Source organism: Dermacentor silvarum, chromosome 2 (assembly GCF_013339745.2).
Source record: "Dermacentor silvarum isolate Dsil-2018 chromosome 2, BIME_Dsil_1.4, whole genome shotgun sequence".
Taxonomy (NCBI): Eukaryota; Metazoa; Arthropoda; class Arachnida; order Ixodida; family Ixodidae; genus Dermacentor; species Dermacentor silvarum.
The window spans coordinates 6,840,993-6,867,133 of NC_051155.1; the positions used below are offsets into that span (position 1 = coordinate 6,840,993).

At 47.3% G+C, this 26,141-nt stretch overlaps 1 protein-coding gene across 2 annotated transcripts in view; it reads right to left on the reverse strand.

Moving 5' to 3' along the window:
- LOC119441295 (GATOR complex protein MIOS-like) overlaps positions 1–26,141 on the reverse strand; it is a 341,599-nt gene that overhangs the window by 203,191 nt on the left and 112,267 nt on the right. For both annotated transcript variants that reach the window (XM_037705922.2, XM_049661128.1), the window contains exons 9-11: positions 25,975–26,076; positions 9,012–9,103; positions 658–699 (exon numbers count right to left, since the gene is read on the reverse strand). In XM_037705922.2, the coding sequence (XP_037561850.1) occupies positions 658–699; positions 9,012–9,103; positions 25,975–26,076 (236 nt within the window). The remainder of the gene's footprint in view (positions 1–657; positions 700–9,011; positions 9,104–25,974; positions 26,077–26,141) is intronic.

Consider the following 26,141-nt stretch of genomic DNA (forward strand, 5'->3'; position numbering starts at 1 on the left):
TATGGTGACCTGAAGCGACATTCTCAAACTACCGTGTGCCACCTGTACACAAACACATGTCCTCTGCTTGTGGAAGGAATGCTGTGTCATCAAAAAAAGAAAAGTACATCATATCCTGGGGTCTTGTGTGCAAAAACCACGATATGCTTATGAGGCACGCTGTGGTGGGGGACTCCTAAATAATTTCGACCACCTGTGGTTCCTTAATGTGCATCCAATGCACGGTACATGGACGTTTTTGCGTTTCACCCCCGTCGAAATGCAGCCGGCTTGGCCGGGATTTCATTCCGCACCCTCGAGTTCAGCGGCGCAGCACCAAAGCCACTAGACCACCACTGCTGGTGTCATCCAATCCTGAAGGAGCTGGTCGACTGAGTCAATACTGAAGGCAGCAAAATGAACCGATCCTGTAGGCGGTGCCCTTTGTAAACTAGCCAAATCCCGAAAGCGGTGCACTTGCTATGTGCCACATTTTCTCAGCATATTCTTCTGCGCTCACTACAGCCACAAGAGTAACAGTGACGTTTTATGTGCCGCCTTCTGCACAAAATTCTCATCACTGGTTCAAGACAGACAGAACTGCAAAGTTGCTGGAACAGGCAACAAATGCTCTGTCCTAAAAGCAGCATACAAGATTCTGGGCCTCACAAAGGATACAGGCTTCTCAAAGTTTCGAGTATCCCAAAGCACAAGCTGGTTCTGAAAAAGAAAATATTGCACCATGATCACCTACAATGGACAATCACTGAAACAGAGGGGCAAACTTTGGAAGCAAAGCTTTCACAGAAGCAGTGACAAGTACTGCTATGGGCACTGTTGTTTGACCTTGCCCCTGGAGCCTTGTTGTCACGCCATACTGGTGCCGCAGGTCACGGCATCCAGACAGTGTTCTCAGTGCAAGTTAAATGTGAACCAGGGAGAGCAAGGCCAGAAGAAACTCTATTTCTCTGCCGTGGGGCTTCGTCAATGTCACCATGCACTAGCCTGGAAATTGCACTGGTATCATCATTCGTAACCAGTTAGTTTCCTCTGTCTTTACGAGATACGATTCACTTAAATTATGCACCTAGGACCTGAATATAGTTTTCTTCTTAAATTACCACATGTTTAAACATGTCTCCAGAGCTTTACATTCAAATGAACGATGGTTATTAAAACTTCTTGTATTTCAACTTTTCCAGTAATGGAAGCATTCATTTCTTCAAAAGAGCCATTTGATGAATATTAGCAACAACACAAAATAAAACCCAAAATTACAAAAAAAAGAAAGCCCTTATCAAGTTTTTTTTTTTATATAACAATCAAAGTAAAATTTGGACGCAAGCATCCTTTCATCTTGGTGAAATTTTCTTGGTGAATAATTTCACCAAGATAATTTCCAATAGAATCAGGACAACACTTGACTTCAGTCAACCAAGAGAACAGGCTGGCTTCAGGAAAGGATATTCTACGATGGACCATATCCATGCCATCAATCAGGTAATCGAGAAATCTACGGAGTACAATCAACCTCTCTATATGGCTTTCATAGATTATGAAAAGGCATTCGATTCAGTAGAGATACCAGCAGTCATAGAGGCATTGCGTAATCAAGGAGTAGAGGAGGCATACGTGAATATCTTAGCAAATATCTACAAGGATTCCACAGCTACCTTGGTTCTCCACAAGAAAAGTAGAAAGATACCTATCACGAAAGGGGTCAGGCAAGGAGACACAATCTCTCCAATGCTATTCACTGCATGCTTAGAAGAAGTATTCAAGCTCTTAGACTGGGAAGGCTTAGGAGTGAGGATCAACGGCGAATATCTCAGCAACCTTCGGTTTGCAGATGACATTGTCCTATTGAGCAACAATGGAGAGGAATTACAACAAATGATTGAGGACCTTCATCGAGAAAGTGCAAGAATTGGGTTGAAGATGAATATGCAGAAGACAAAGATAATGTTCAATAGCCTGGCAAGGGAACAAGAATTCAGGATCGTCAGTCAGCCTCTAGAGTCTGTAAAGGAATATGTTTATCTAGGTCAACTACTCACAGGGGACCCTGATCATGAGAAAGAAATTTACAGAAGAATAAAATTGGGTTGGAGTGCATACGGCAGGCATTGCCAAATCCTGACTGAGAGCTTACCACTGTCGTTGAAAAGAAAAGTGTACAATCATTGCATTCTACCGGTGCTAATATATGGGGCAGAAACTTGGAGGTTAACAAAGAAGCTCGAGAACAAGTTAAGGACCGCACAAAGAGCGATGGAACGAAAAATCTTAGGAGTAACGTTAAGAGACAGGAAGAGAGCGGTGTGGATCAGAGAACAAACGGGGGTAGACGATATTCTAGTTGACATTAAGCGGAAGAAATGAAGCTGGGCAGGCCATGTAATGCGTAGGATGGATAACCGGTGGACCATTAGGGTTACAGAATGGATACCAAGAGAAGGGAAGCGCAGTCGAGGACGGCAGAAGGTCAGGTGGGATGATGAGGTAGGAAATTCGCAGGCGCAAGTTGGAATACGCTAGCGCAAGACAGGGGTAATTGGAGATCGCAGGGAGAGGCTTTCGTCCTGCAGTGGACATAAATATAGGCTGATGATGATGATGATGATGATGATCCTTTCATCATTGTGAGGGCAAACTTATGCTAACGGTAACTTGTGTTCTTTTAAGCTTTTGCCATTAAAGCAACTGCTACAAGCGTTTGTACAGAAACTGTCTGGTGAACCGTGGCAATTTCAGTATGCAAGTCAATTTAAGCTGCGTGACTTCCTAGTGGCATAAGTTTGTATCCTTATTTTAGTTTAATTATTTTTACCACCTGTGCTCAATACATCCTGCCCACTTTATATATGTGCCGTAAATTGTGCGTGATGGAAAAGATATTAAATTATTTCTGCTGTTTTTGTACACACCATCATACAGTAACCTTAATGCTCTAGTTTCCACAGAAAGCTGATGGCACCTTTCGTAACTTCTAAATATGTATCCCCCCACACTGCCTTTTACATCTAATCCCAGCCCTTCAAGACATAGGAAACAGAGTGTGTGGTGGTATTTTAACGTGACAGGGGGCAGGCAGTACTGGGGGGAAGCTGCCCTTGCAGGCACCTATTGCTCTCGATCATGCGTGCCTCGCACCTTTTCTTGTTTACATGAGATCTAGTGGCAGGAATTGAAACATATTGTAACGGATACGAAAGGCAGGCACAAAAAAAAGAGAAGAAAAGACGAAGAGAATGAAGAGCTCGAGAGGCCGGACCGCGCTACGATCACGCTCCGATCATCGTCCATCTCCTGTAAAATAAAACCATTTCTTCACAACTCTTCGTAACAGTTGTGGTGGAAGGTGCTGGGTAATCGACACCCGAAGACGGAGGCTGAACGACAAGTTTTTCGACGGAGCCGTCGCCTTGTTGGACTCCCACTGAATACACCGGAGTTGAATATGTCCTACGACGCAGACGAACAACGGCCCATTCCAACTGCTGCGCCGACAAGTTCCGTTCAGCAACTGAGAGATGTGCGTCCCTTCGCCGGAAGACCGGACGAAGACTGTCGAGGAATGGCTCATCCATTACCACCGGGTGAGTGCCGCCAACTAGTGGAACAGCGCTTCTCAGCTATCGAACGTCGTGTTCTTTCTAACGGATACTGCGTTGATGTGGTTCGACAATCACGAGGAAACGTTAACGACATTGGGCAGATTTGTTTCTGAAATCAAAGAGCGATTCGGCGACTCCGCGACGAAAAAGAAAAGGGCAGTACAGATGCTACTGCAACGCGCGCAAGTGCCAGGCGAAACCTGCACGACCTACATTGAGGCAGTAATGAAACTGTGTAGGATGGTAGATTCTGGAATGTCTGAGGAAGACAAAGTCGGGCACATACTAAAAGGAATTGCTGAGGATGTTTATAGTTTCCTCATCTCAAAAGACACACTGGCTTCCGTCGCCGACATCATTTGGCACTGTCGCACTTTCGAGCAACTGAAGACCAGGCGCATCATGCCGAAGTTTGGCAGGCTAGCCAATGTGATGACAGTTGCAAGCGTAGAGAGCAACCAGCCCCTCGATCTTGCAATCAACAATCTGACAAATAGTTCGGGAAGAACTCAGCCTGCACGCGCAAGTGACACACCTAGGCACTCATAGCTTCCGCTTACCACCAGATTTCGAGCCAAACAAGGCATCCTTCTCCCCGTAAACTGCGGCAAGGGGCATGGAGGATTATGAACTCGCGCCCCGACAGCAGCCACGTCTCTACGACAGAGGCCCTACTTATGACTCTCAGCCGCAACGAGAACAGCCGCGTTTTTACCCCCGAAGCCCTGTGACTTCTGTGAGGCCGTGCCAAGAACAGCACCGACCCTACTACCACGACGTGGCTTATAATCGATTTAACGGATTTCAGCGAGCAGCAGAGACACATTATTCACATGACAACGAACTTTCTCGCCGCCCGCAGCAGGCTAGCATTCACTTCGAGGAAGATGCTCTCAACCGCGACCCTCCCGTGTGCTACAACTGCGGTTCCACAGGCCATATTGCTCGGTATTGTCGCCAAGGCTGTCAATCACGAAGGACACCACCGATGTTCTCGCCACCCGGAACCTGTACTTCATATGACTTGCGGACGACCGATTTGCTTCCAATGAATCACTTCTCGCGCGCGACCAGACGCAGCGATTCGCCAGCATCTGAGCGTAGTTTGACGCCACCATATAATCGTCCCCGTCGCTCTCCGTCCCCTCGGCGCCGTTCTTCCTCACCACCGCCAGGAAACTAGCATCCGCGGCCAATGGAGGTGAGGTCGCTGGACGGTCTATGGAAGAAATACCTCTGCCTGTTGTGATGCACAAAAACAAAGTGAATGTGTTGATTGACCGATTACCGACCATGGTCGTTAGTTGATACTGGAGCAACTGTGTCTGTGATGAGCCTCGCTTTCAAAAACCGTCTAGGCCACAAAGTTATGTTTTCTTGGAACGACGGTATTACCTTTCGTGGAGTAGGTGGCGAGTGGCTTCATCCCCTTAGTGTTTGTGCTGTGAGTGTTTTGTTGGCTGGGAAAGTGTTTGTGTTGGAATTCCTTGTTCTTTCTCGTTGTTCGCATGATGTTATTCTTGGTATCGATTTTCTTAAACAATGCGGTGCTTCTGTGGACTGTGGTTGAGGCGAAATATCGTTAAACAAGTTATTTATATCAGCACGTCCCGAACAAAGCTCGCGTGGTGAAGACAGGGACACAGACACACTCAATGTTCTTGATGAAGTGATTGCACCATCGCGGTGCCTGACGCCCGTTCATGTTTTTGCAAATACTGTTGACGCTGATTGTGTTGACCTTCTAGTTAGGCCTCTCCAGCATAAACTGTGCTAAAAAAAGTGTACTTGTGCCCTGCTCTGTCGTATGCATGACGAAAGGAGTCGCCACATTGTGGGCGCTGAACTGTTCATCCACGCCGGTTGTCCTCCCTCGCGGTATGAAAATCACTCTATTCGATGAAGCCGCAAGTAGCTCAATAGCGGCACTAACTGCGGACGTCTCTATAGCTTGCTCTCCTTGCGATAATCGCCATTCTGAAGAGTTAATGCATGATCAGCAAGGCTCTCTGTACATCGGAACGGCAAGCACTGGTACAGGTCCTTGCCAGGCATGAGTATGCATTCGACCTCACGCATGGAGATGCATCCCTTCATTTACCATCGTCCCGCGCTCGTCACCGAATAGATACCGGCTCAGCACACCCCATCCGCCAGAAGCCCTACCGAGTGGCATCCTCCGAGCACAAAGTTATTGCAGAGCAAGGCAAGGAGATGATGAACAAAGGTGTCGTTCAAGAGTCGTCTAGCCCATGGGCAGCCCCAGTAATCCTGGTCAGGAAAAAAGATGGCTCCTGGAGATTCTGCGTAGATTACAGACGTCTAAATGCAGTGACAAAGAAGGATGTCTATCCGCTACCACGAATCGATGACTGTCATTGATTGCTTACACGCTGCTTCGTACTTCTCAACACTTGATTTGCGATCGGGGTATTGGCAAATACCTATGGATCTTGCCGACAAGGAAAAGACCGCTTTCGTGACTCCAGATGGCGTATTCGAATTTAATGTTATGCCTTTTGGCCTTTGCAATGCTCCTGCCACCTTTGAAAGATTCATGGACACAGTACAACGTGGTCTAAAGTGGGAGATATGCATGTGTTACCTCGATGATGTAATATTTGGCCGCACGTTTGAAGAACATAACGAACGCCTCAGCCTTGTTCTCGACTGCATCGAAAAAGCTGGACTGATTCTAAACTAAAAAAAATGTAGGTTTGGCGAATGCCAAACACTGGTCCTGGGACACTTAGTCCACAAGGATGGCGTCAGACCCGATCCTCGTAAGATTGAAGCGGTGAGCGCCTTCAAGCCACCGCAGTCAGCACGAGAACTTTGCTCATTCATTGGCCTATGTTCGTATTTCCGTCGTTTTGTTCCCCGGTTTGCCGACATCGTTTACCCACTGACAAGTACCCAAGTACCAAGTTTACCCATTGGACACCAGAGTGTGACGCTTCATTCTCTCAATTGAAGTTTATACTAACGTCAGCACCCCTCTTGCGTCACTTCAATCCATCTTGCCTGACTTAAGTTCACACCGATGCTAGTGGAATCAGGATAGGCGCGGTGCTTGTACAATGTCACAGTGGCGCAGAACACGTGTCGCATATGCCAGCTGTTGCCTGAGCAAATCTGAACGCAATTATACGGTTATGGAACAAGAATGCCTGGCAGCTGTTTTCGCTGTACAGAAGTTTCGGTGTTATCTTTACGGTATACCATTTAAGATTATCACCAACCATCATTCTTTATGCTGGCTGGTCGGTTTGCGTGATCCCTCTGGTCGCCTCGCACGTTGGGCGCTGCGCCTCCAGGAATACGACTTTGTGGTGTCGTACAAGAGTGGCCGTCGTCACGCTGACGTAGACTGCCTCTCTCGGATTCCTCTTGCAACTACCGACTGCGATGCTGAGAATTTTGACGACTGCCTCGCTGATGTTACTTGTACGTTCCCTGATGCGGCAGACTTTCAGCGAGAACAACGGAATGATCTTACCCTCGATCCGCTTTTTGTTGCCGCCCGTACTTCTCAAGGCAGCGGTCGCTTTACTGTCCGTGATGAGTTGCTCTACAAAACTAATTACTCCGGGCATGGAGCGCATTTTCTGCTTGTTGTCCCCGAGAGTCTCCGCTCTGACGTTCTACGTGCCATGCATGACGATGCGACATCCGGACACTTCGGCTTCGTACGAACGCTACACCGCACACAGGAGCACGTTTACTGGCCCAAGATGTACGAAACAACCAAGCGCTATGTCGCTAGTTGTGAAACGTGCCAACGTCGCAAGCGACCGACCACCGCCGCCCCGGGTGCCCCTTTGGCCATTGACATCGCCTAGTACGCTGTTCGAGCAAGTAGGCATTGACCTTTTGGGTCCATTCCTGTTATCCAACAACAAGAACCGTTGGATAATGGTCTGCGTCGACCATCTTACACGGTATGCCGAAACTAAAGCCACCGCTGCTTCCACCGCTGCTTACGTGGCGGTCTTCCTGCTGCGTTCCGTGGTCCTTCGTCATGGCCCACCACGTGTCATCATCAGCGACCGCGGTCGCCATTTCACTGCTGATGCCATTGAAGAGTTACTTCGTTTGTGCACTTCACAGTTCTGGTATTCCACGCCGTATCATCCACAGACCAAAGGCCTCGTTGAAAGGACAAACAGAACGCTGACCAATATGCTTGCCATGTACGTCTCCTCCAATCATAAGAACTGGGACGACGTGCTAACCTTCATCACTTACGCATATAACACGGCGAAACACAAAACCACGAACTATAGCCCATTTTATCTCCTGTATGCAAGGTTACCGCGAAGCCCTCTGGACACTTTCTTACCCTTCATTCTGCACAATGACGATTCTGTATCGAAGACTTTGTGTCTCAGCCGAAGAAGCCTGTCGAATAGCTCGTCTTCGTACTCTAGCCTCGCAAAGTCGCTCTTCGACCGTCACGTACAAGTATCGTTCGAAAAAGGTGACTTGGTCCTTCTTTGGACACCGCAACGCAAGCGTGGATTGTGCCAAAAGCTCTTGTCACAATATTCAGGCCCATTTGTAGTTGTGGACCGCCTGAGCGAACTCACTTACGTAATAGCTCGCCTCCTGTGCAATGGTCGGTGATCAAGCAGAACTCAGCTGACTCGTATTGCTCGCCTGAAGCCTTTCTACCCTGCTTGTCCATCCTGACTCGCCCCACGGGCTTCATCTGCTTGCGGGGAAATGTAACGGATACAAAAGGCAGGCACAAAAAGAGAGAAGAGAAGACGAAGAGAACGAAGAGCTCGAGAGGCCGGACCGCGCTACGATCACGCTCCGATCATCGTCCATCTCCTGTAAAATAAAACCATTTCTTCACAACTCTTTGTAACAATATCATACGATCCCAGTTTGGTGATATATTGAACGTTGGAGCCGAAAGGTGGTATTTCCCGAGAACCAGTTACCATGTTCGTCCTTCTTGGAATCATTTTCGTGCAGAGTAACATTATCAACTGTGTTTCGACAATACAAGTTTAGTCCAAACCCTATGAGGCTTTTTAACAATTTAACCGGTAATAAAAAATTGTAACGGCATTGGGTCATTTGTTGCATTTTTAATCGCAAATGTTGGTGCCGAGAAATTGTGCGAAACGGGATTGTATCAATGATGTTCTACTGTACATGGTATGTTATGCATATATTATTACATGCTAAATGTACATAATACAAGAGTTACAGCCCATGAAATGTAAATTCACTATGTAAGTTCTTTCTACTAGAGCTTCGGTTTTCTTTACTACTTGCTGGCAGTGACTATCAAGCATGTTTACCATGGCATGAGCTAAAATCTGTTGATGCCCATGGTTATTTCAGTTTGTGTCCGACCAAACAAAGCCCGGTTACAAGATGCACTTTCCAGTTTGTTCTCACCATGTAGAAAGAGGCAATGCGATGCTCGAAGAAAGTGTCCACGCACAGGCCATTGGTAGCCTTGGTACTTGTACTGCCCGGCCGCGAGGAGTCTGCTCCAAGACAACAAGAAAGTAGGCAAGGTCACACACACAAGTCTGGTATCACAAAGTCAAGTAAAGACTTTTGCAACCTGTTGAAGGATATGTTTTAAATTTAGGGATGCAAGACTGAACGCAATGACAAAACAAGGTGTGGCACTATGTGTCGTTCCCTGTCTTGTAGTGTCCAATCTTGTGCTGCCCAGTCAAGATGCAAGCTGTCCACTTCAGTCTTTGCACAGCCATCTTACTACTGGAAATAATAAGACGAAGGAAAAAAGGCACTGCAGACTGCTGCACGCACTTTGCACAGAAGTTGGTGAAACAAGCTCTCTTATGAAAGACCTTACTCTCACCAGCACTACCATAGTCAATGTTTGCACTGGCTGAGTGAACCACAATACATTCTCAGTTACCATGTTCGTCCTTCTTGGAATCATTTTCGTGCAGAGTAACATTATCAACTGTGTTTCGACAATACAAGTTTAGTCCAAACACTATGAGGCTTTTTAACAATTATCAAGTATAGAGGCACCCCTCATGGCAACCAACAATGCAAATGACATGCCCGAAAATGCGCTGTGTTCCTGAATGGGTGTGGCCATTTAGCCAACATGAGATGATAAGTTGGACCACAGTGTTGGAGAGACTGCAAAATCAAAACCAGAGGCGAGACAAGCATTAGAGATGTGTTGAGGTGCGACACAGAAGATGTTTGCCTCACAAAGAAAAGGAAACCTGCATACAAAGCAAGTGGTTCTCGCAACCACTGAGTCACTGCAGCTGCTCAGACCCATAAGAGAAAAAGGACCTGTGGTATTATACAACTCGTGATACAACATGTGATACAAAGAAATTCTGTGCTGGTGAAGGCATGCAACATGTTTGTGTCACATTACACGAACATCAAACTTTTCGAATATGAATGAAATATGAGATAAGGATATAAAGATGTATTTATTAACAGGTAAGTTTGCAACAGTAAAAAATACACTTGTAAGTCATTACAGTAAGAGCTTGTTTACTTGAACCTCCTTCAGAAAATTGAGTGATTCACACTATGTCTTGTCTCACCAACTTGTGCATTACTGTACAGTGTAAAATTTGCATTAACTCAGACATTTAGTCCTGCGTCAGTTGTCACTCAGCACATTTGCTGCCAAGCGATAAGCTCAGGAGTGTGTGTGCGGCACTGCTTAGGCAATGATAAATGAGCAAAGCAAAGGCTGAGCTAGCACCCAACCAATATGAAGTACAGTGCAGTCCACTTACAACGATACCACATATAACAATTTATAGGTTATAATGATGAGCTGACTTAAGAGTATCAACTTATGTAATAGGGCAATGAGAAAAAAAAAAAAACATATATAACAATATTTTATTCACTGCGTATCGGTTATAACAATCAAAATTTTGCCTTCTGGATGGCATTTTCCATGCAGAATAATCGTGACATTCGCATTACTAAGTTACCCTTAAACAAACATGCCGAGATTGGACGACAAGTTTGCCTACACGAGTTCATATCTGCTGCCAATACCGTGCAGCACGTTCCGCCCTCGCGGTGATTGCAAAAGCCACGGAGTGCATTGCAAGTTAGCGCTGTGCGTAACAAGATGGCGCCAGCTCCTTCACGCCCACGTCACCCACAATCGTTCTCCACGTGTCCAGAGTACAAAGAGCGAATAAAAAAAAAAACAAATCGGCACCCACCATTTCTACACGCTCAGTGAGCGTGGAAATGCACCGCAGAAGCAGCCCCGAAGGAGATGGTGCCGAAGAGTAGAAGATGGTGTGGACAAAGCGCAAGGCTGTGTTGCTTGAGACAAAGCTGCAAATTTTGCTAGACTCAAAGCAGTACGAGCTCGCGTAGGAGGGCCGCGATCATGACGTCTGATCCAGGGGCCATACCAATTTTGTTGTTGAATGAGCTGTCGCTTCTAAAAGCATTCGGTTTGTTTTTTGTACATACTATAACACTATATTACAGTATAACGCATTTCTTACCCGATATCATTTTGTATATGTATTTTCATGTGTATTTCAATTATTGTATAAGTTATGTTTGATTGTAGTCTCCCCCTTTACACAATGCCTAGGGGCCTGTAAGGTATTTACGTGCCAAAACCAGTTCCGATTAGGAGGTACGCGGTAGTGGAGGGCTCTGGATTAATTTTGAGCACCTGGGGTTTTTTAATGTGCACTTCAGTTTTTGCATTTCGCCTCCACCGAAATGCGGCCACGGTGGCCGGGATTCGATCCCGCGAGCACCGCAACGCCTTAGCTAACTGAGCCACGTGGTGGGTCTGATGATGAAGCAAGTGGTGCTTCGATAGAAGAGTTTCTCAGTGTAGATAGTGCTGCCTCGTTTTGCAAAGAGATATCTGATGGGGCGACAGACGGCGGCGTTGTACGACGGCGGCGACGACAGCAGCAGCGGTGACGACAAGACTGAAGTGACACCGACCCCGATTGAGTCACTCATTGATTTTATGCAAGCTAAATTATTTCCATCACTGCTCGCGCAGGAGTTGGATGCAATGCACACCGTGGTTGCGAAACAAATTCTCACGAAAGCAAGTGCAGGTTTTTTACTATTTCAGCACGCCTAACACTTGACATGCTGTTTTATTATAAACGTTTTATTCCTCAGTGCTTACTTTCTACAATGTTTATTTTTAGCGCAAGTGGCAAATTTGGTTTTGGAGCTACGTAGGTATGTTTGGTAGTTTTCCTTTTTTTTCTTTTCTTTTTTTTTTCACGGCAGTCCAGATGTAGCTATGATCGGTTATAACGATTGGAGTTTTCGTTCTTCTCGATAACATTATAAGTGGCCTGCACTGCAGTCTTGTATAGTTCGCTATGACCATAGGTCGAAAGAAAACCATGTGAGGAGCACAGCATTTTAAATTTTTCTCCCATTTTGCACCTTGTGCATGCAGGACTGCTACAGCACCGCATATGCGGCAAGCCTTTTCTATCGTTTTTTTTCAGTGTGACATATCCGAATGACTCACTCCCATCAAACTACTGCATTTGCAAGAATGTAATGCAACCAGGAATTAACGCAGTGTGTGAAGACGTTTTGACTTTGAAAAAAGTCAAAGCCGTTGACTGCTTGTTAACTGCTTACCACAGACAATAGCTCCCACAGACAATAGACGATGCGGGAATGGCCACAATGCCTACGCACATTGCACTATGCTAAAAAGCACCACTATAAACATACAGGAATGTGTGCATTACACATCCTTAAGGCCCGACCACAAGGGCGAAAGCTTTTGACGGATTTTTGGCATCGGCGCCAACCGGCCTCACATGGCGTCGAAGCTCAACGAGGTTTATTGACGGCTCTCAACCACAAGAGACTCTCGGCTTCGACATATTTCTAGTGTGACGCAATGTCGCCAGATCCTCCCTTCTTGATGGCCCCGAATTTAGCCGGCCAGTTTTGCTAAATGTTGCACTAACAGAACAATTGTTTTTACTTCATAAGGAGTTCTTGATTAAAACTTGATAAAAATATTGTCCGTAGATCTAGCCCAAATACTTTGCTTATTCTGAAACACGTAGCACCAGTGACACCAGCAGCAGCCGTGTTCGCTGGTATGCACTTTGGCATTCCTCGCATGTCCCTGTCTGGAAATGAGCACGTCATTGACACCATACAAAGCTGCACCATTTGCCATGGCCGGAGCACGTGCGAGCGCTCGGCTGCTTGGGACGTGGACGAGGCACTCACGGATGGCAACGCCGGAAGCACACTTTGTAAATGACCTCTGAGCTCGCTCACATGGCGCGACGGCGCGTCTCGGAGGCCATAGTTTGTTTGCCTCTTGCTTTTACCTCCCCTTCCACCGTTGGCGCTGCAGCCTGGCACACTCGATCTTGGGGCGCTGAGCGAGCGTGAACCGGTGGCGCATTGTTCGCAATGCCGCCGTCAGATCCGTCAAAAGATTTCTCTCTTGTGGTCGGGCCTTAAGGATGTGTAATCCACACATTCCTGTATGTTTATGGTGGTGCTTTTTAGCATAGTGCGATGTGCGTAGGCATTGTGGCCATGCCCGCATCGTCTATTGTCTGTGGGAGCTGCACAAGTCTTGGGTCCCACTCGTGCATGTGTCGCAGTGACAAATTTCCCATCACTATGCTATAAGTTGAAGGGGTCTAATGTCTAGTCCCGACACCAGCGGGTTCGAGCTTGGCGAGCCTCGGGGCTGTGTCAGCCATCACCTCGTGTAATCTAATGTGTCACTGTGCATGTGTGCCTGCAACAGGGGTACTGAGCGTTGTGCACGCAAGAAAACACGGTACTATCCCCAGTTGACGGAAACAGGTTTATTTGTCTTCGGCGACACCCAACACTGCATGACAACAAGTTCTGGAGGGATGGGGAAGTAGAGAAGCTCCCGCACCAAGGACAAATATACAGAAAAGGGTGCTGCTAGCATGTTGCTGTAAGAGGATGTATCCCCGCGACACACCGCTAGGGAAAAGTGGCCCCGTGGCTATGCGGCATGCTTTCACGATGACGAATGAGGCTGCTCACGAGAGCTAGGGCAATCTCCATCGACTTGGGCCTCCTATAAGTGCGGCTCAGCATAGTACGACCATGTGCGAGCACTAGGCACCGCTCTTCGGCTTAGCGTTCGGAAAAATGAGCAACACAATGGACTCGCTCGTTGTTCGTGCAAGGCACCGCAGCCGAACTCAAGTCCGAGCAATGCCGAAACAATGGGGCAGGCAGACAAGAGGAAATACGTGTACGCACCGCGGGCTCTCAGAGAGAGCCCTTCACTGCCTCCGCTCTGACGGTCGCGCCACCGGAGCAAACCGGCTCATGGGAAATACCCACCCCCAACAACCGTCGCAGGTGGAAAGGGGGCGACGTAGGAATGACAGAATAGGTGAATGCCTATTGTGGTGCTGGGGCACAACTTAATCCTCAAAAACTAGAGCACAATGCACTGCACTGAGGGCCCACAGATATGTGGCAGGCAGCTGGCATGTTTGCGTAATGAAGCCACATGGACGGGCATCACTGTAGCGAATCAGCCCTTTGGACCTATACTCCCCTAGAAGGCATTCTTAGTGCAGTTGGATTTCTTCATGCAATCGTACTCATTTCATTTCGATGCATATAGTTATGCGCCTTGCTGTTTGCAGATTATAGCCTCCATAAAGTTGACTTTCCCGCACAGCTTAGACGTCTAGCAGCTCAGCTTACCTCATGTACTAAATTTTGTCATGATGGGAGGTTGCAAAGTAGCACAAAATCGGGCATACGATTGCAAATTAAACAGAAAGGAGCACAAAGAACCATCTCTGCTCTCGCAGGGTCAGCAGTACATTTGATGCATTTCAAATACTAGCCAATATATCATATTGAATATTTAATAACATTCAGATACTTGCTTTTTTTTTAAAAAGTATACTAACAATAAAAATACAATATTCCATTGGTATTCGAAACTTTCCAATAACTGCCCACCTCTAGCGACTACCAAAGGTGGTGTCCTCGGTTGCGACACCAAGCAAGGTTGCAATAAAACTGCAACATGGGCAAGTTGGCAATGCTCATTTTTGGATTAAAACATTGCACATAAAAAGCCAGGATGAACAGATATCACCAGCACTGACTCACAACAGAAGGGTGCAATGACACATTAACGTATATACAAAAGCAGGAATATCCATATGATATAAGTTGCCGCAGCAGACCTAGTCAGTCTTAAAGTCAAGAAAACATCTTCTGCAAATACAACATTTCCTTCTCATGCAAACCGATTAAGTTTGGCTAACACAGTTTATCTTTGCAAATGTGATATTCCTGGACGACACTGGAAGTCTGATATTTATGCCTGAATACTAGTATCTTCATGTTTGCGAAAAGCGGTGGCCAACTGCATAATTGGCAGCACAATGCTAGGTTAGTGGAAGCTGCATCTCTCTCAGCCACACTCAGATTTCTTAACTGTGTGTTAAAGGGACCTTGAAATGATTTACAAACGTGCCGAGCCGGTAGGGTATGCTCTTCTGATCATTAAAGAGACAGATTTAAGCACCCCTCATAAAGCGTGTAATTTATAATAAGGTTTTAAAAATGTGCATCAATATGAATCGCAGCAGCGCTGCTCCCCTGCTTTTTCAGTCGCCCTTTCCAACAATACGTAGTGCGAGTTAGTGATGTCAATAGGGCGAGCGATCCAATTGGCTACCCAAGTTAAGTCATCTAGAATGCTTGAAACATGCTGCATTAGGCTTAATTTTAATAGCATACCTCTGCTTAATAATTTGTGAGCCCGTAAAAGCAAGTACACAAATTCAACAAATCCACACATTTCTTCAAACAAATGGCTCACTTCCGCTTGACAATGCACATTGTCTGCATCAGCTCTGGCAATGGCAGCTGATGGGATGCGAAGGGGTTCTCACATGAAAATAGGAGCAGGGATGTTTTCTTTGGCAGCAGGAACATGAATGGTATCTGCACTGTATTACGCTCGTCTTGCACTGCAGGGGGGGTATTCTGTAAGAGTTCACCTAGAGGACTGTCCACTTCGGCTGATGCGATTGGCTCCAGCAGCACGAGTGAGAAGGAACCAGCCAGTCTCCTCCTCGCTCATGCCGCTGGAGCCAATCGTAACAGCCTAAGTGGACAGTCCATTAGGTGGACTCTTACAGAATACCTGCCCCAGGTGTGTGCAGGGAGTAAGCTGCAGTGACTACATGCTGGAGAAAATGTGAGCGCTGCATGACAATGTAAACAACAACCTTCTGGGTCAACAGTGCAATCACCAGCAGTTTTGAAAAGAAAGGTGCATTTAGCGGTTACCACAGGTTCTGCATTTGTCAAAGAGCCAAGAAAGCAAGTGTAGGGATGGCAACAAAGTTGCTACCGGCCACCATCTTTGCGACACACTCTATACAGCTACTTTGTTATACGACAGCCTCATTTCTGATGTTCAAAAATGAACATCAGCCTCTTTTCGTAGCTTCTAGCAACCACTCACAAGACTAACTTTGGATTCACACTGCAGGAGCGAAAGTGTCATATGGCTATAATGCGCTGACCGCCCGGCCGCATACATTCGCACGGATGGAAGTGGAAGGGGGGTGCCGCATCGAGCGGTGATTGAGTCACGTGATGCGTGGTCCGTACTTTCATCTGTTGCGCAGATTGGCCTTACGATAACCCACCTGCCAAAGAGATGGGAAAGCCCTTCTGTATTTTTTTAATTACGAACGCACCTCTCAAACCTCGTGACCGCCAAAACGGAACAGCATTCCATATAAAGACCCAGTGCTATAAGATCTTAACACGCACTGCATGCTGTATGCTTTAGGTGCGAGTAAAAGCGCATGAGGGCGAGCCGAGAAGGATGATGGCTTGATGAGCGGCGTCTTCTCACACAAGGAAGGGGTTGGAGAAGTGGGGGGCAGGTTGGTGTGCGTCTCCTCTTCTAGCGCATGGCTTTCAGTGTGGCTGAGTGCATGTGCAGCCCACACGCCCTGTTTTAGAGGTAATCTACCACGTGTGTAAATACTAGGCCTCAGATGGCATGGCATCGTGCACTATCTTTCCGCATGTTTAGTGCTGAAGGTTGTGTAATATCGAGTTTCGGAGATGCATTGAAGCGCGAGGTAGATGAAGCCTTCGCTCCCCACTGCCGCTTTTCATGGCGGTGGCGTCCCACTGTGGGCAGCAATATCAGCCTTGGGGGCGGAGTGGATGCAAAAGCGTGGCTGGCTTTGCTTTGTACTGCTGATGTGAAGATCTCATCGATATGGCATGAATCTTTCGTCGTAAACTCTTAAATTCAACAAAATGAATTTTTATATCATTCAATCTTGCTTTTTTCGTTTGCCCGATAATTTTGAGAATACTGCGGCCCTTTCAGTGCAAGAAAAATCCATCGACGACTATACTTAATTGCATAAAAGGTCAAATTTCAATATAAAGAAATTTCGATATAACAAAGCAAATTGACGATTTAACTGATTTCATTGTGTTGAGGTTTAACTGTATAAGATAGTTATCAAACACAGGCCCAGTATTAAACTGAGAACCTCACTGGTATTCAGTACAACATGATGTCACTAATTCTTTAGCTTCAGAGAAAGAAAAGCAGTTGGTTCTCTTCAACAGACATTATACAGGGTTTGTATAAAAAGTACCAGGAAAAGTTTAGGAAAATATATTTATTAGAGATATTGCTACAATGCCTCAAAAGTCTTCAAGGTACATCCTTTGAGCATTGACACACTTTTGCCAACAGCTTTTCCATGACTCGAAGGCTCCCCAGTAGGCAGATTCCGGAAGGTCCTTAAGGGCACACGTACAAGCTTCTTTTGACGGCACTTCGGGTCCTATGGTGATATCCTTTGAGGGAGGATTTCACTTTTGGGAATAGGAAATTGTCTGCTGGAGCCAAGTCGGGACTGTAAAGGGGTTGGAGAATCGTCGCGATGCCGTTTATCATGAGGTAGTCGGTGACCTTGGTGTAGATGTGGCTGGTTGCACTGTCGATGCAATTTCTCATTTCCAGCGATCGCTGGGCTCACCTGGTTGACCCTTCTCTTCAGTTTTCTAGGTAAAAAGCACCGTTCACTGTCTGCCCCTTGTAGGGTTTGGGGGTCGTGGTCTCGGAGTCCGATGTCAAACTGAGCTCTCTAGGCTACGCGACTGGTGCATCACGTAACGGGTAGCTGGCCTACGCTACCAGGGCGTCACATGAAGGTTTAGCGGGCCCACACTGTCGTACGAGCAGAGTTGACGAGGGTTGCTTCGTTCGTGATGAGTACGACGTCGAGAGGTAGGGTAAATGGAACAGGGGGTTTATTTACATAAGGAAAGGCAAACTTACTTACAGAACAACGGATCATCGTACTGGCTGGAGCACAGAGCGCAGTATATCGTAGCATGTCAGCGCTACTACATCTGAGCAGACTACATCATTCTGGGGGAGCACTAGCAACATTTCAGAGCATAAGGGAGAGCTCTCTAGATGAGCTGCAAACGTCTGCTTAAATACCCTCCATCCTCCCTAGATCCCTAGACCAAGGAAACCTGCGGGCACAACTTGCTCCAACCGGAGCCTCAAAACTCACCGAAGTTTCCTCCTTGAGGGCGAGGGTATCACATAATCACTCTGGCGCCTTTTCCCCGAACAAACTTGGAAAAGTAGCCTTGGGCGCACACAGCTCACTGTCACAGAGAACGGAGGGGACGCTCGTAGACAGGAGGTGTCACGCTTGACATAATCTGGCGCGTCTTGGCTCCTAGGATGGCCCAGCAATTTGCTGCTTCGTCTGTAAAACAGCTATGGTGGCTAGCAGCAGCCATAACGAAATAGCACAGAACGCACTTTCCCAAGAGTTTCTCGGTCCCAGCGTCAAGGTCGGCAACGAAGTGGCATCCAGCACCCACGTATTCATCGAAACGTGTCTCGCCATGGTGTCGCCACATGTCTTTTCCGTGGGACGTATTTTCAACTTCACGAGGCGATTCGTCGCAGAAAAGCAGGGGAGCATTGCTGGCCGTTTGTAACACCCTCAGGTACAAATTCGTAGTGGACCAACCCCTTTGCATCGAAGAGAACAATGCGCATGGCTTTCACTCTGGATTTGCTCATTCGAGCCTTTTTTTGAACAAGATGATGGCGGAGTGTGCCATTCGGAACTTTGCCGCGTTGTTTCCGGGTCATATTCAAATATCAAAGTTTTGTCTCCCGTGATTACGTTGTCTAAAAAGCCGGGGTCTTCTTCAACACGTTGCAGAAGGTCTTCGCAAGCAGACACTCGCCTCTGCTTTTGCTCGTCCATCAGGACCTTTGGGACGAGTTTAGCACAGATCTTTCGCATCACCAAATTTTCTGTGATACCGCTGTGCACTATCATCTTATCAATGCCAATTTCATTTGCGACCATTCGCACACTTAAACAACAGTCTGAATTCAGGACTTCACGCGCACGTTGTCCTTGGTTCTTGTCGTTGGTCCAGCGCGGGCCTCGTCCTCTACACACTCTCAGCCATCTTCGAAGAGCTTGTGCCACTTAAAAACTGCAGTTTGTGACATGCTTTCAACCTTGAACACTTGGCGCAGCGGCCCAATGGCCCAATCAGGTACAGAGGCCCAATGCCTCTGTACCTGATTTCCCCAGTCCAACACAAAATGTGATGGTGTACCACTGTTCAATAGTTCGGTGCATTTTGTGTTTGCACCCAGTCACTCGACAGGAGTCAATTAAAAACATGATCTAGCCTGAACGAATGCTCGCAGAGGCGACTGGCACTTGGCGCATCTTGAAAGTCACATCCCCCACCGCCGCGCATGCGCGGTGCAAGCGTGCTGCGACGTAAAGTCACATCAGGAAAAAATTGGTCCCGATACTTTTTATACAAACCCTGTATTATTAAAAATATTTCCTACACCTTCACACACTGAAGTTGACCTGTAATCAGTGCTGGCGTATTAATTTAGAGTTCCCTTTAAAAAGGCAGGCCATACTGTATATCTTGATTTCTGTGTCCTAAGTTACTGATAGCTTATTATGCAATGCTAGGAGACTCCCAAGCATGTGAAGTACAATATTTTACTGCAGAAAATTTGTGCAATAAAGCATTAAATTTGGTGATAAATTTTGTGGTATTCGATTCAATATACATTTTTTTTCTTGCTACTATGCAGTATTCTACTATGCGGTATTCGCAAACCCCTAAATGAAAGAGGTGGTGAACACGTGCTTGGTAGGCTGTTCTGTTTGCTCCTAGGGACCTTGATGACCTCATCCCATCACGAGTGATCGTCCTTTTTGGCTTATGACTAGAGGCTGGATTGTTATGCATTAAAAAAGTGTGCTTTAGGCACCAAAATAGGAAGGGAAGACAGCGTTTTCGGTATACAACTTAGTAAATACAGGCACCATATATTTTACCAAAAATGCAAATAATTGCAAATGCGACCTACACCTACAGCAGGAAAAGTAAAAATTTGACGATTTGTGATGATACAACAGCACCAAAAGTTGAACATGGTCATTTAATTGTCTCATAATCAGAAACAAGATTGTTAGGCATTAAAAAAATGTGCCTTAGGCACCAAAAATAGGATGGCAAGACTGCGTTTTAGGTATTTAACTTCTGAATATAGGCACCATACATTTGAGCAAAAATGCAAATAATTTCAAATGAAGACGTGCGCGACGACATATATGTACAACAAAAAAGGCTAAAATTTATTATGCGTTTATACAACGGCACCAAAAGTTTAAGATGGCCATCTCATAATACTGCTGGACTAGTGACAGCCAAATGGCTTATTGCAACCTGCGTATTCATGTTCAATGGCCACTCTCTCTTCCTCGAGACGTCGCATTAGTAAAACAAGCATGAAAAAGAATGCTTGAAAACTTTGGAAATACTCTTTGTAATACGCACTATTTTATGTTGATGCAAATAAATTATGATATGTCAAAAGCAGACACAAACAGCAAGCTACGGTCGACTAAAAAATCAACATGTTGTTGCACGAGGACTGTAAGGTACAACTGACAATTTCTCCACACACAAAAAAACTATATTATGGATATTGTATAGGCAAGATGTCTCAACACTGCCAAATGCACTCTCACATATTTGAAGAGCTTATTTCAAAAGGTACAGTTAAACCACCTTATAACGAACCTCCATATAATGAATTCCTGGATATAACGAAGTTTTTCAGTTCCCCGCCGTTACTCCATAGAAGCACATGTATTTGAAACCTCTACGTAACGAAGTGGCAGCAGGAGACCCCCTCGAAATAACGAATTTTCCCCGCCAACAACCTAGAGATTTCGCCCCAAATTTTGTCATTTTTACGCGAGCAGCAACCGGAAGCACCTCCTCCACCGCGACGGAATGCGAAGCGGCGGCGTCGTGCTTGGCACACTCGAATTCACGGCGACTGCGAGGTGAGAGCGAGTGCATGTGTGCGTGCGTGTGAGCGTGCGTGTGAGCGTGCACGAGGGGGGCCTGCATCTCGCGACCTGGCGATCTTGCCGCCGAGGGAGTGACCTTTCCCCCTCCCTTCATTCAAACCTGATCCCGCCGCTTGCTGCAGCTGCCCTAGCCCGCCAAGCCGGCACTCTCCTTTTCCAGTTGATGTTGCCGAAGGAAAAAAAAAAACATTTTTTTTTCAACGCCTTGGCAGCGCCTCTTTTTGGTTACTGCGCAAGTCTCTGCGCTGCACTTCACTAACCTGACACTAGGTGACACCATACGACGCTACGACGCCATCATGTCGCTCGCTCTTCGTTTCCGACACCTCGCGCTTGTGCGAAACGATACACTCCACGCATCCAGTACCTGGTGTGACATTCCAAGGATGAGTGCTTCGACGAAAACGGAAAACGGATGCGCGTTACAATCGAGGGCGCTTTAGAATCGAGTAAATACGGTAAGCGCTTCTTTTTCGAATTTTCGTGCCGAACCTGCATATAACTAAATCCTCTTTATAAGGAAGTTTTTGGGGAATTTGTCAATTTTGTTATATTCAGGTTTCACTGTATATGCTTGATGATAAGGCGTATCTTTAGTGCCCATCGGGTGAGTGCATTTTAAGGTGCAAAGAAATGCAGCTGCACAGTGATGTCTTGGCGTTCAACACTGAGGCGATTCACTAACCGAGGCATGCTGGATGCTCATGCGCAAAACTGAAAATACACTTGGATTTGAATATGCTTCACGAAACGAGGATGCAACTGCACATGCATGCAGAAATCTGCTTGGAAAGCATATGCAGCCTAATCCCGGTGAAACCTGTGGAAACAAGAGCAGACCACCAAGATCTCCAAATTCATGGATTCAAAGTTGTGCCTCTGGTCACTGAGAACCAGGTTGTATGCCGAGAAGGAATATTCGATGTCGACGGATGTTACTGGAGCATAGTTTGTGGGGATTGAGGGAGGCGCCGGCACCATTGCGTGGGCTTCACCTGTTCTGCCGTCCCTCGGCTTTCCCCATCCGCTCCCGACCGGTTCTAGCGGTGGCGCTCCACTCGCAGTGGTTTGCGGTTAGGGCGGAGCGCTTACGTCACGGGCGGCCGCGTTTCGGCTGCTAGCGGTGGAGCGTGGCTCTCTTATCTCCAGGACCAGCACATGGTACGTACATGCTTTCCTCTCGTCCGCCGACACCTTTGTGACTAGGACTTGAGCTCACGCACGGTGCCTTTGCCCGTGCGGGGAGCGTGTACTTTGTGCTCACCCTTTTCCCGAAGCTAAGCCAACGAGCGGTGCCTAGTGCTCGCGCGAGGTCGCACCACGCCGAGCCGCACTTGCTGAAAGCCCAAGCTGAAGGAGATTGCCCGAGCTCTCGCGACCCATTGGTTATCGCCAGAGCAAGTAGCCGGGACTTTTCCTAGCGGCGTGTCCCAGCTTGAGCCTGTGTTCTCGCAGCAACGTGCTATAGGCACGTGTTTCTGTATTTTCGCCCTGGTGTGGGGGACCCCTTTGGTTCCCCGCCGCGCGGGCATTTGTGCAGTGCTGGTGCCGACGGATTCAATAAACGGTTTCCGTCAACTCGGGGCTTTACTGTGTTTTTGGCGTGCGTCGCTCGGTAGCCCCTTGCGGCCTCTGAGCTCACGCGCGAGCGGTGCTGGAGGCGACGGCTGACGCGGCCTGTGGCTCGCTAAGCTCGAACCCACGGTGTTGGTCTCCTGTGAGACACCAAGAACCCACAAGTTGTACTTGAACAACTAAGACGGCTTAATCAACAAAGGGATCCTAGAGTAGATCAGCAAGAACTCTCAATGTTTCTTTGACAACATAAAATTAGGGGTGTGGGAATACTCAAATGTTCGATTTCGAATCAAATAGCGAACGTTCAAACAATTTGTATCGCAAATCAAATATCTAAGCTTTGATTGCTCGAATATTCAATTTCTAGAATATCGGTATCTTTAGTGAATGACCGTGGTTGGTGCCTTGACGCGGGCAGCATTCCCATGGCACGTGATCTGTATCAGTACAAGGATCATCCAGGTCGCCGATACCGATCGAAATAATTACCACGGCACGGACAGAGTGAACTACAACAGCAGCGTGTATCAAAAACATGAGAGCATGGGCGAAGATCAGTCTGATTAGCCACCGCAAGGCGCACTGATTGCATCGAGTTTAGTGTTCATGCACGCAGATTCATGCAGTTTTACACAGATTCTACCCACACGCGAGCCCACAGATGAACTTGGCACACACGCTCGTCGTAGTTGCCAGTTGGTTGACCGCGGACCGGAACGCCGCTTAAACAGCAGTCAGCCTAATCCGTTCGCGTCATTTCGCAATTGATGACTGATAAGGCACCCGGAATAGCAACAAGCTTTGCGTGACGATTTGTGGCCCGTTATGTCATCGGCCACAGCAAATTTTTGCCACAGTGTCATCATGTGCGCAGGTAGAGTGTTTGGTGACCACACGAAGAACGTGAGGACAACACTGAATGGTGGCGGCACGAGCGCTCACAACAAGATTAGTCAAAGACAAAGAAGATGCACAGCTGCGGCACGGGTCTATAGGAGAAGCGGAGCCAATGAGCAGCTTCTACAAGGAGTGTAAAAAAAAGAAAGAAGCGAAGAACATTCAGAGCGAAGCAGGCAATCGTGGAAGACACGGCGGGAAATGGAAGATGGCGTCCGGGGAGCAGAGGTAGCGGCCACTCCAGCCTGTGGTCGCAACAGGCTCTCAACTGGACACAGGTGCCTCATCTAGTCCCCCCAAAGCCTGCGGCTAGTGAACGCCGTAAAGGCGTCCAACCCAGGCCTGTCCAGCGTCTCCAATACCTCAGCCAAGCTCCGGCACGTGAACATTGACAGGGCATCCGGCCGCTTCCAACATACTCAAGGATCGACGCTGTAGCAAGCTCAACCCACAGAACCTGCCCCAATCTGCTCTCTGCACTCACTTCACTGCCCACTTCACTGTGAAAACTTAGATGAAATTCAGCTCTTTTCCTTGTGTGTTTTCCGTGTTCTTACCCTGTGTGCTTTATCCCTTTGCGGTCTGAAACATTTACCCACTTTCCGGCTGTGCCGGTCCGAAACTATTCTGCCAGTTTGTGGCGCCGCTAACAAAACCACCAACTGTGGAAGAAAAACTCACAGGATATTTATTTTTTCTCTTGCATTCTGCAGGCAACTCCTCTACCGATATTTGAGCAGCGTGTGATACCGCTCGAAGCATTCTCCTGGGTGCAGGTCAGGGTTGTTACTGCAGATTTTGCAGAAAAACCCAGTTTCCCTCCTACCTCCATTTGTTTTTCGATCACTACAAGCGGCACAGTCCTTGCTGCTTCGGCCTGGGAGCTTGTAGATGAAATGGCTTCTCCCATCTAGCGTTTCCTCACACTCCTTCCGCGCAGACGGGCCTCGCTTTTTGGCTCTAGCCCTCACGTCACCCACCAGCTGTAGGATGAGGTTGCGGCTGTACTGCAGGTGTCCCTGTTCTTTCTCACCATGATTCTGCAGCTGTGTGCGCCTCAAAATAAAGCTATTGACAATGGAAACCCCTAGAAGCTTTCACTAAATGCACCACCATAATATGCACGCGGTGAAAATGTGGTGATGATTCTCAGCCAACCGCGCGAACGTGCGGTTGCGCGCGCAAGTGAGAACGCTCTGGTATCCAGAAGCCATGCTGAACATTGTGCTGCACCCTAGTGCAAAAAGAAGTAAACTTCAACAAACAAAGTTTATTTATCTCTCAAGAGATGGTGTAACATGTATACAAAGAATGCGCACGATTCGCAGTGAGAAAAACCGCGAAATTTAACCCCCGAACACCAGCGGACCGCTACGGCTATGTTGCGTTGTCGGGCCCTGCCCGACAACGGACCGCAAAGGGTTAAATATAGTTTGCTGTGCACCTTTACAAGCGGTTTCATCATTTCCAATGACTTCTATCATCGTGCTTGTATTTATTTAAATAACCTGCACTCAAAGCCCCACAGCTTCGTGACACACGGCCACACCACTGGCCCCACTGTCTAGCCTGTTAGGCCTCAACAGAGCTGCCTTGTCAGGAGATAGCGACTACAGTTATGATTATTAAATCAACACATATCTATTCACAGTGGTCCCACGACCCATAGACAGCTGACAAACTGCCTTGCCAACGAAAGCGAGTGCAAGGGATTACTGTTGCATGTTCACGGCTGCCATCTTTGCGAAATATAGTACAGTGGCCCCTCACTCCCGAACGCTATTTACAGGTATGCAATGGTCTCTTTTCATAGCTTCGAGCAAGCCGTCACAAGACTAGCTTTGGATTTACGTGGCGAGCTCGAAAATATAAAGTGAGAGCACGCTGACCCCTGGCTGCAGACGCATTTACACAAACGGTCGATGGATGCGGACGAAAAAACATTCGAGGACAGCTAGGCACTTTTAATGAGTTGTGAATGCGAAAGCATTAATGTCCAATTGAATGCCGCTGAGTGGTCCTTCGAGTTATGAACTCCTGGCGGGCAAGCCAGCGCGTTGAGACACTTGGCACGTTTTCATTTGGCCTTACCGAGGCACAGTTAGAACGCAGGCGAGAGCTTGCAGAGACAAGGAACAGGCTGATAACACGGGCTTCCGAGAGCGAGAGTGAGGGTGACATACCGTCATGGCTTAGCACATATGCACCAAGTAGGTAACACCTGTAGGCAGCGTGCAGAAATATCTCAAACCAGCCCTGTGCCCTTTCTGCACCCTTTAAAACCGAGGGCAGGGTTCAGAGACTCGTGTAGTACCCCATGAACTGGTTCGGGTGCTGCAGGTGAACCAAACCAGCCCGATTTTTGTGTTATATTCCCAGTGCCCCCTCTACGCATCATGGTACAAGACAAAACAAGACCACACCTCTCATGTCATAAATCCTGAGCTGCTTGTTGTTCATGCCGGACACAAAGGTCATGGGAGACTGGCAAAACCAGCTGAGTGACTGGGTGGAGTCGGAGTAACCTGCAAGAGACAACAAGGGCGGAAATGGGAAAAGCATTGGCACGAGCATAACTCTCTGTTCAAAG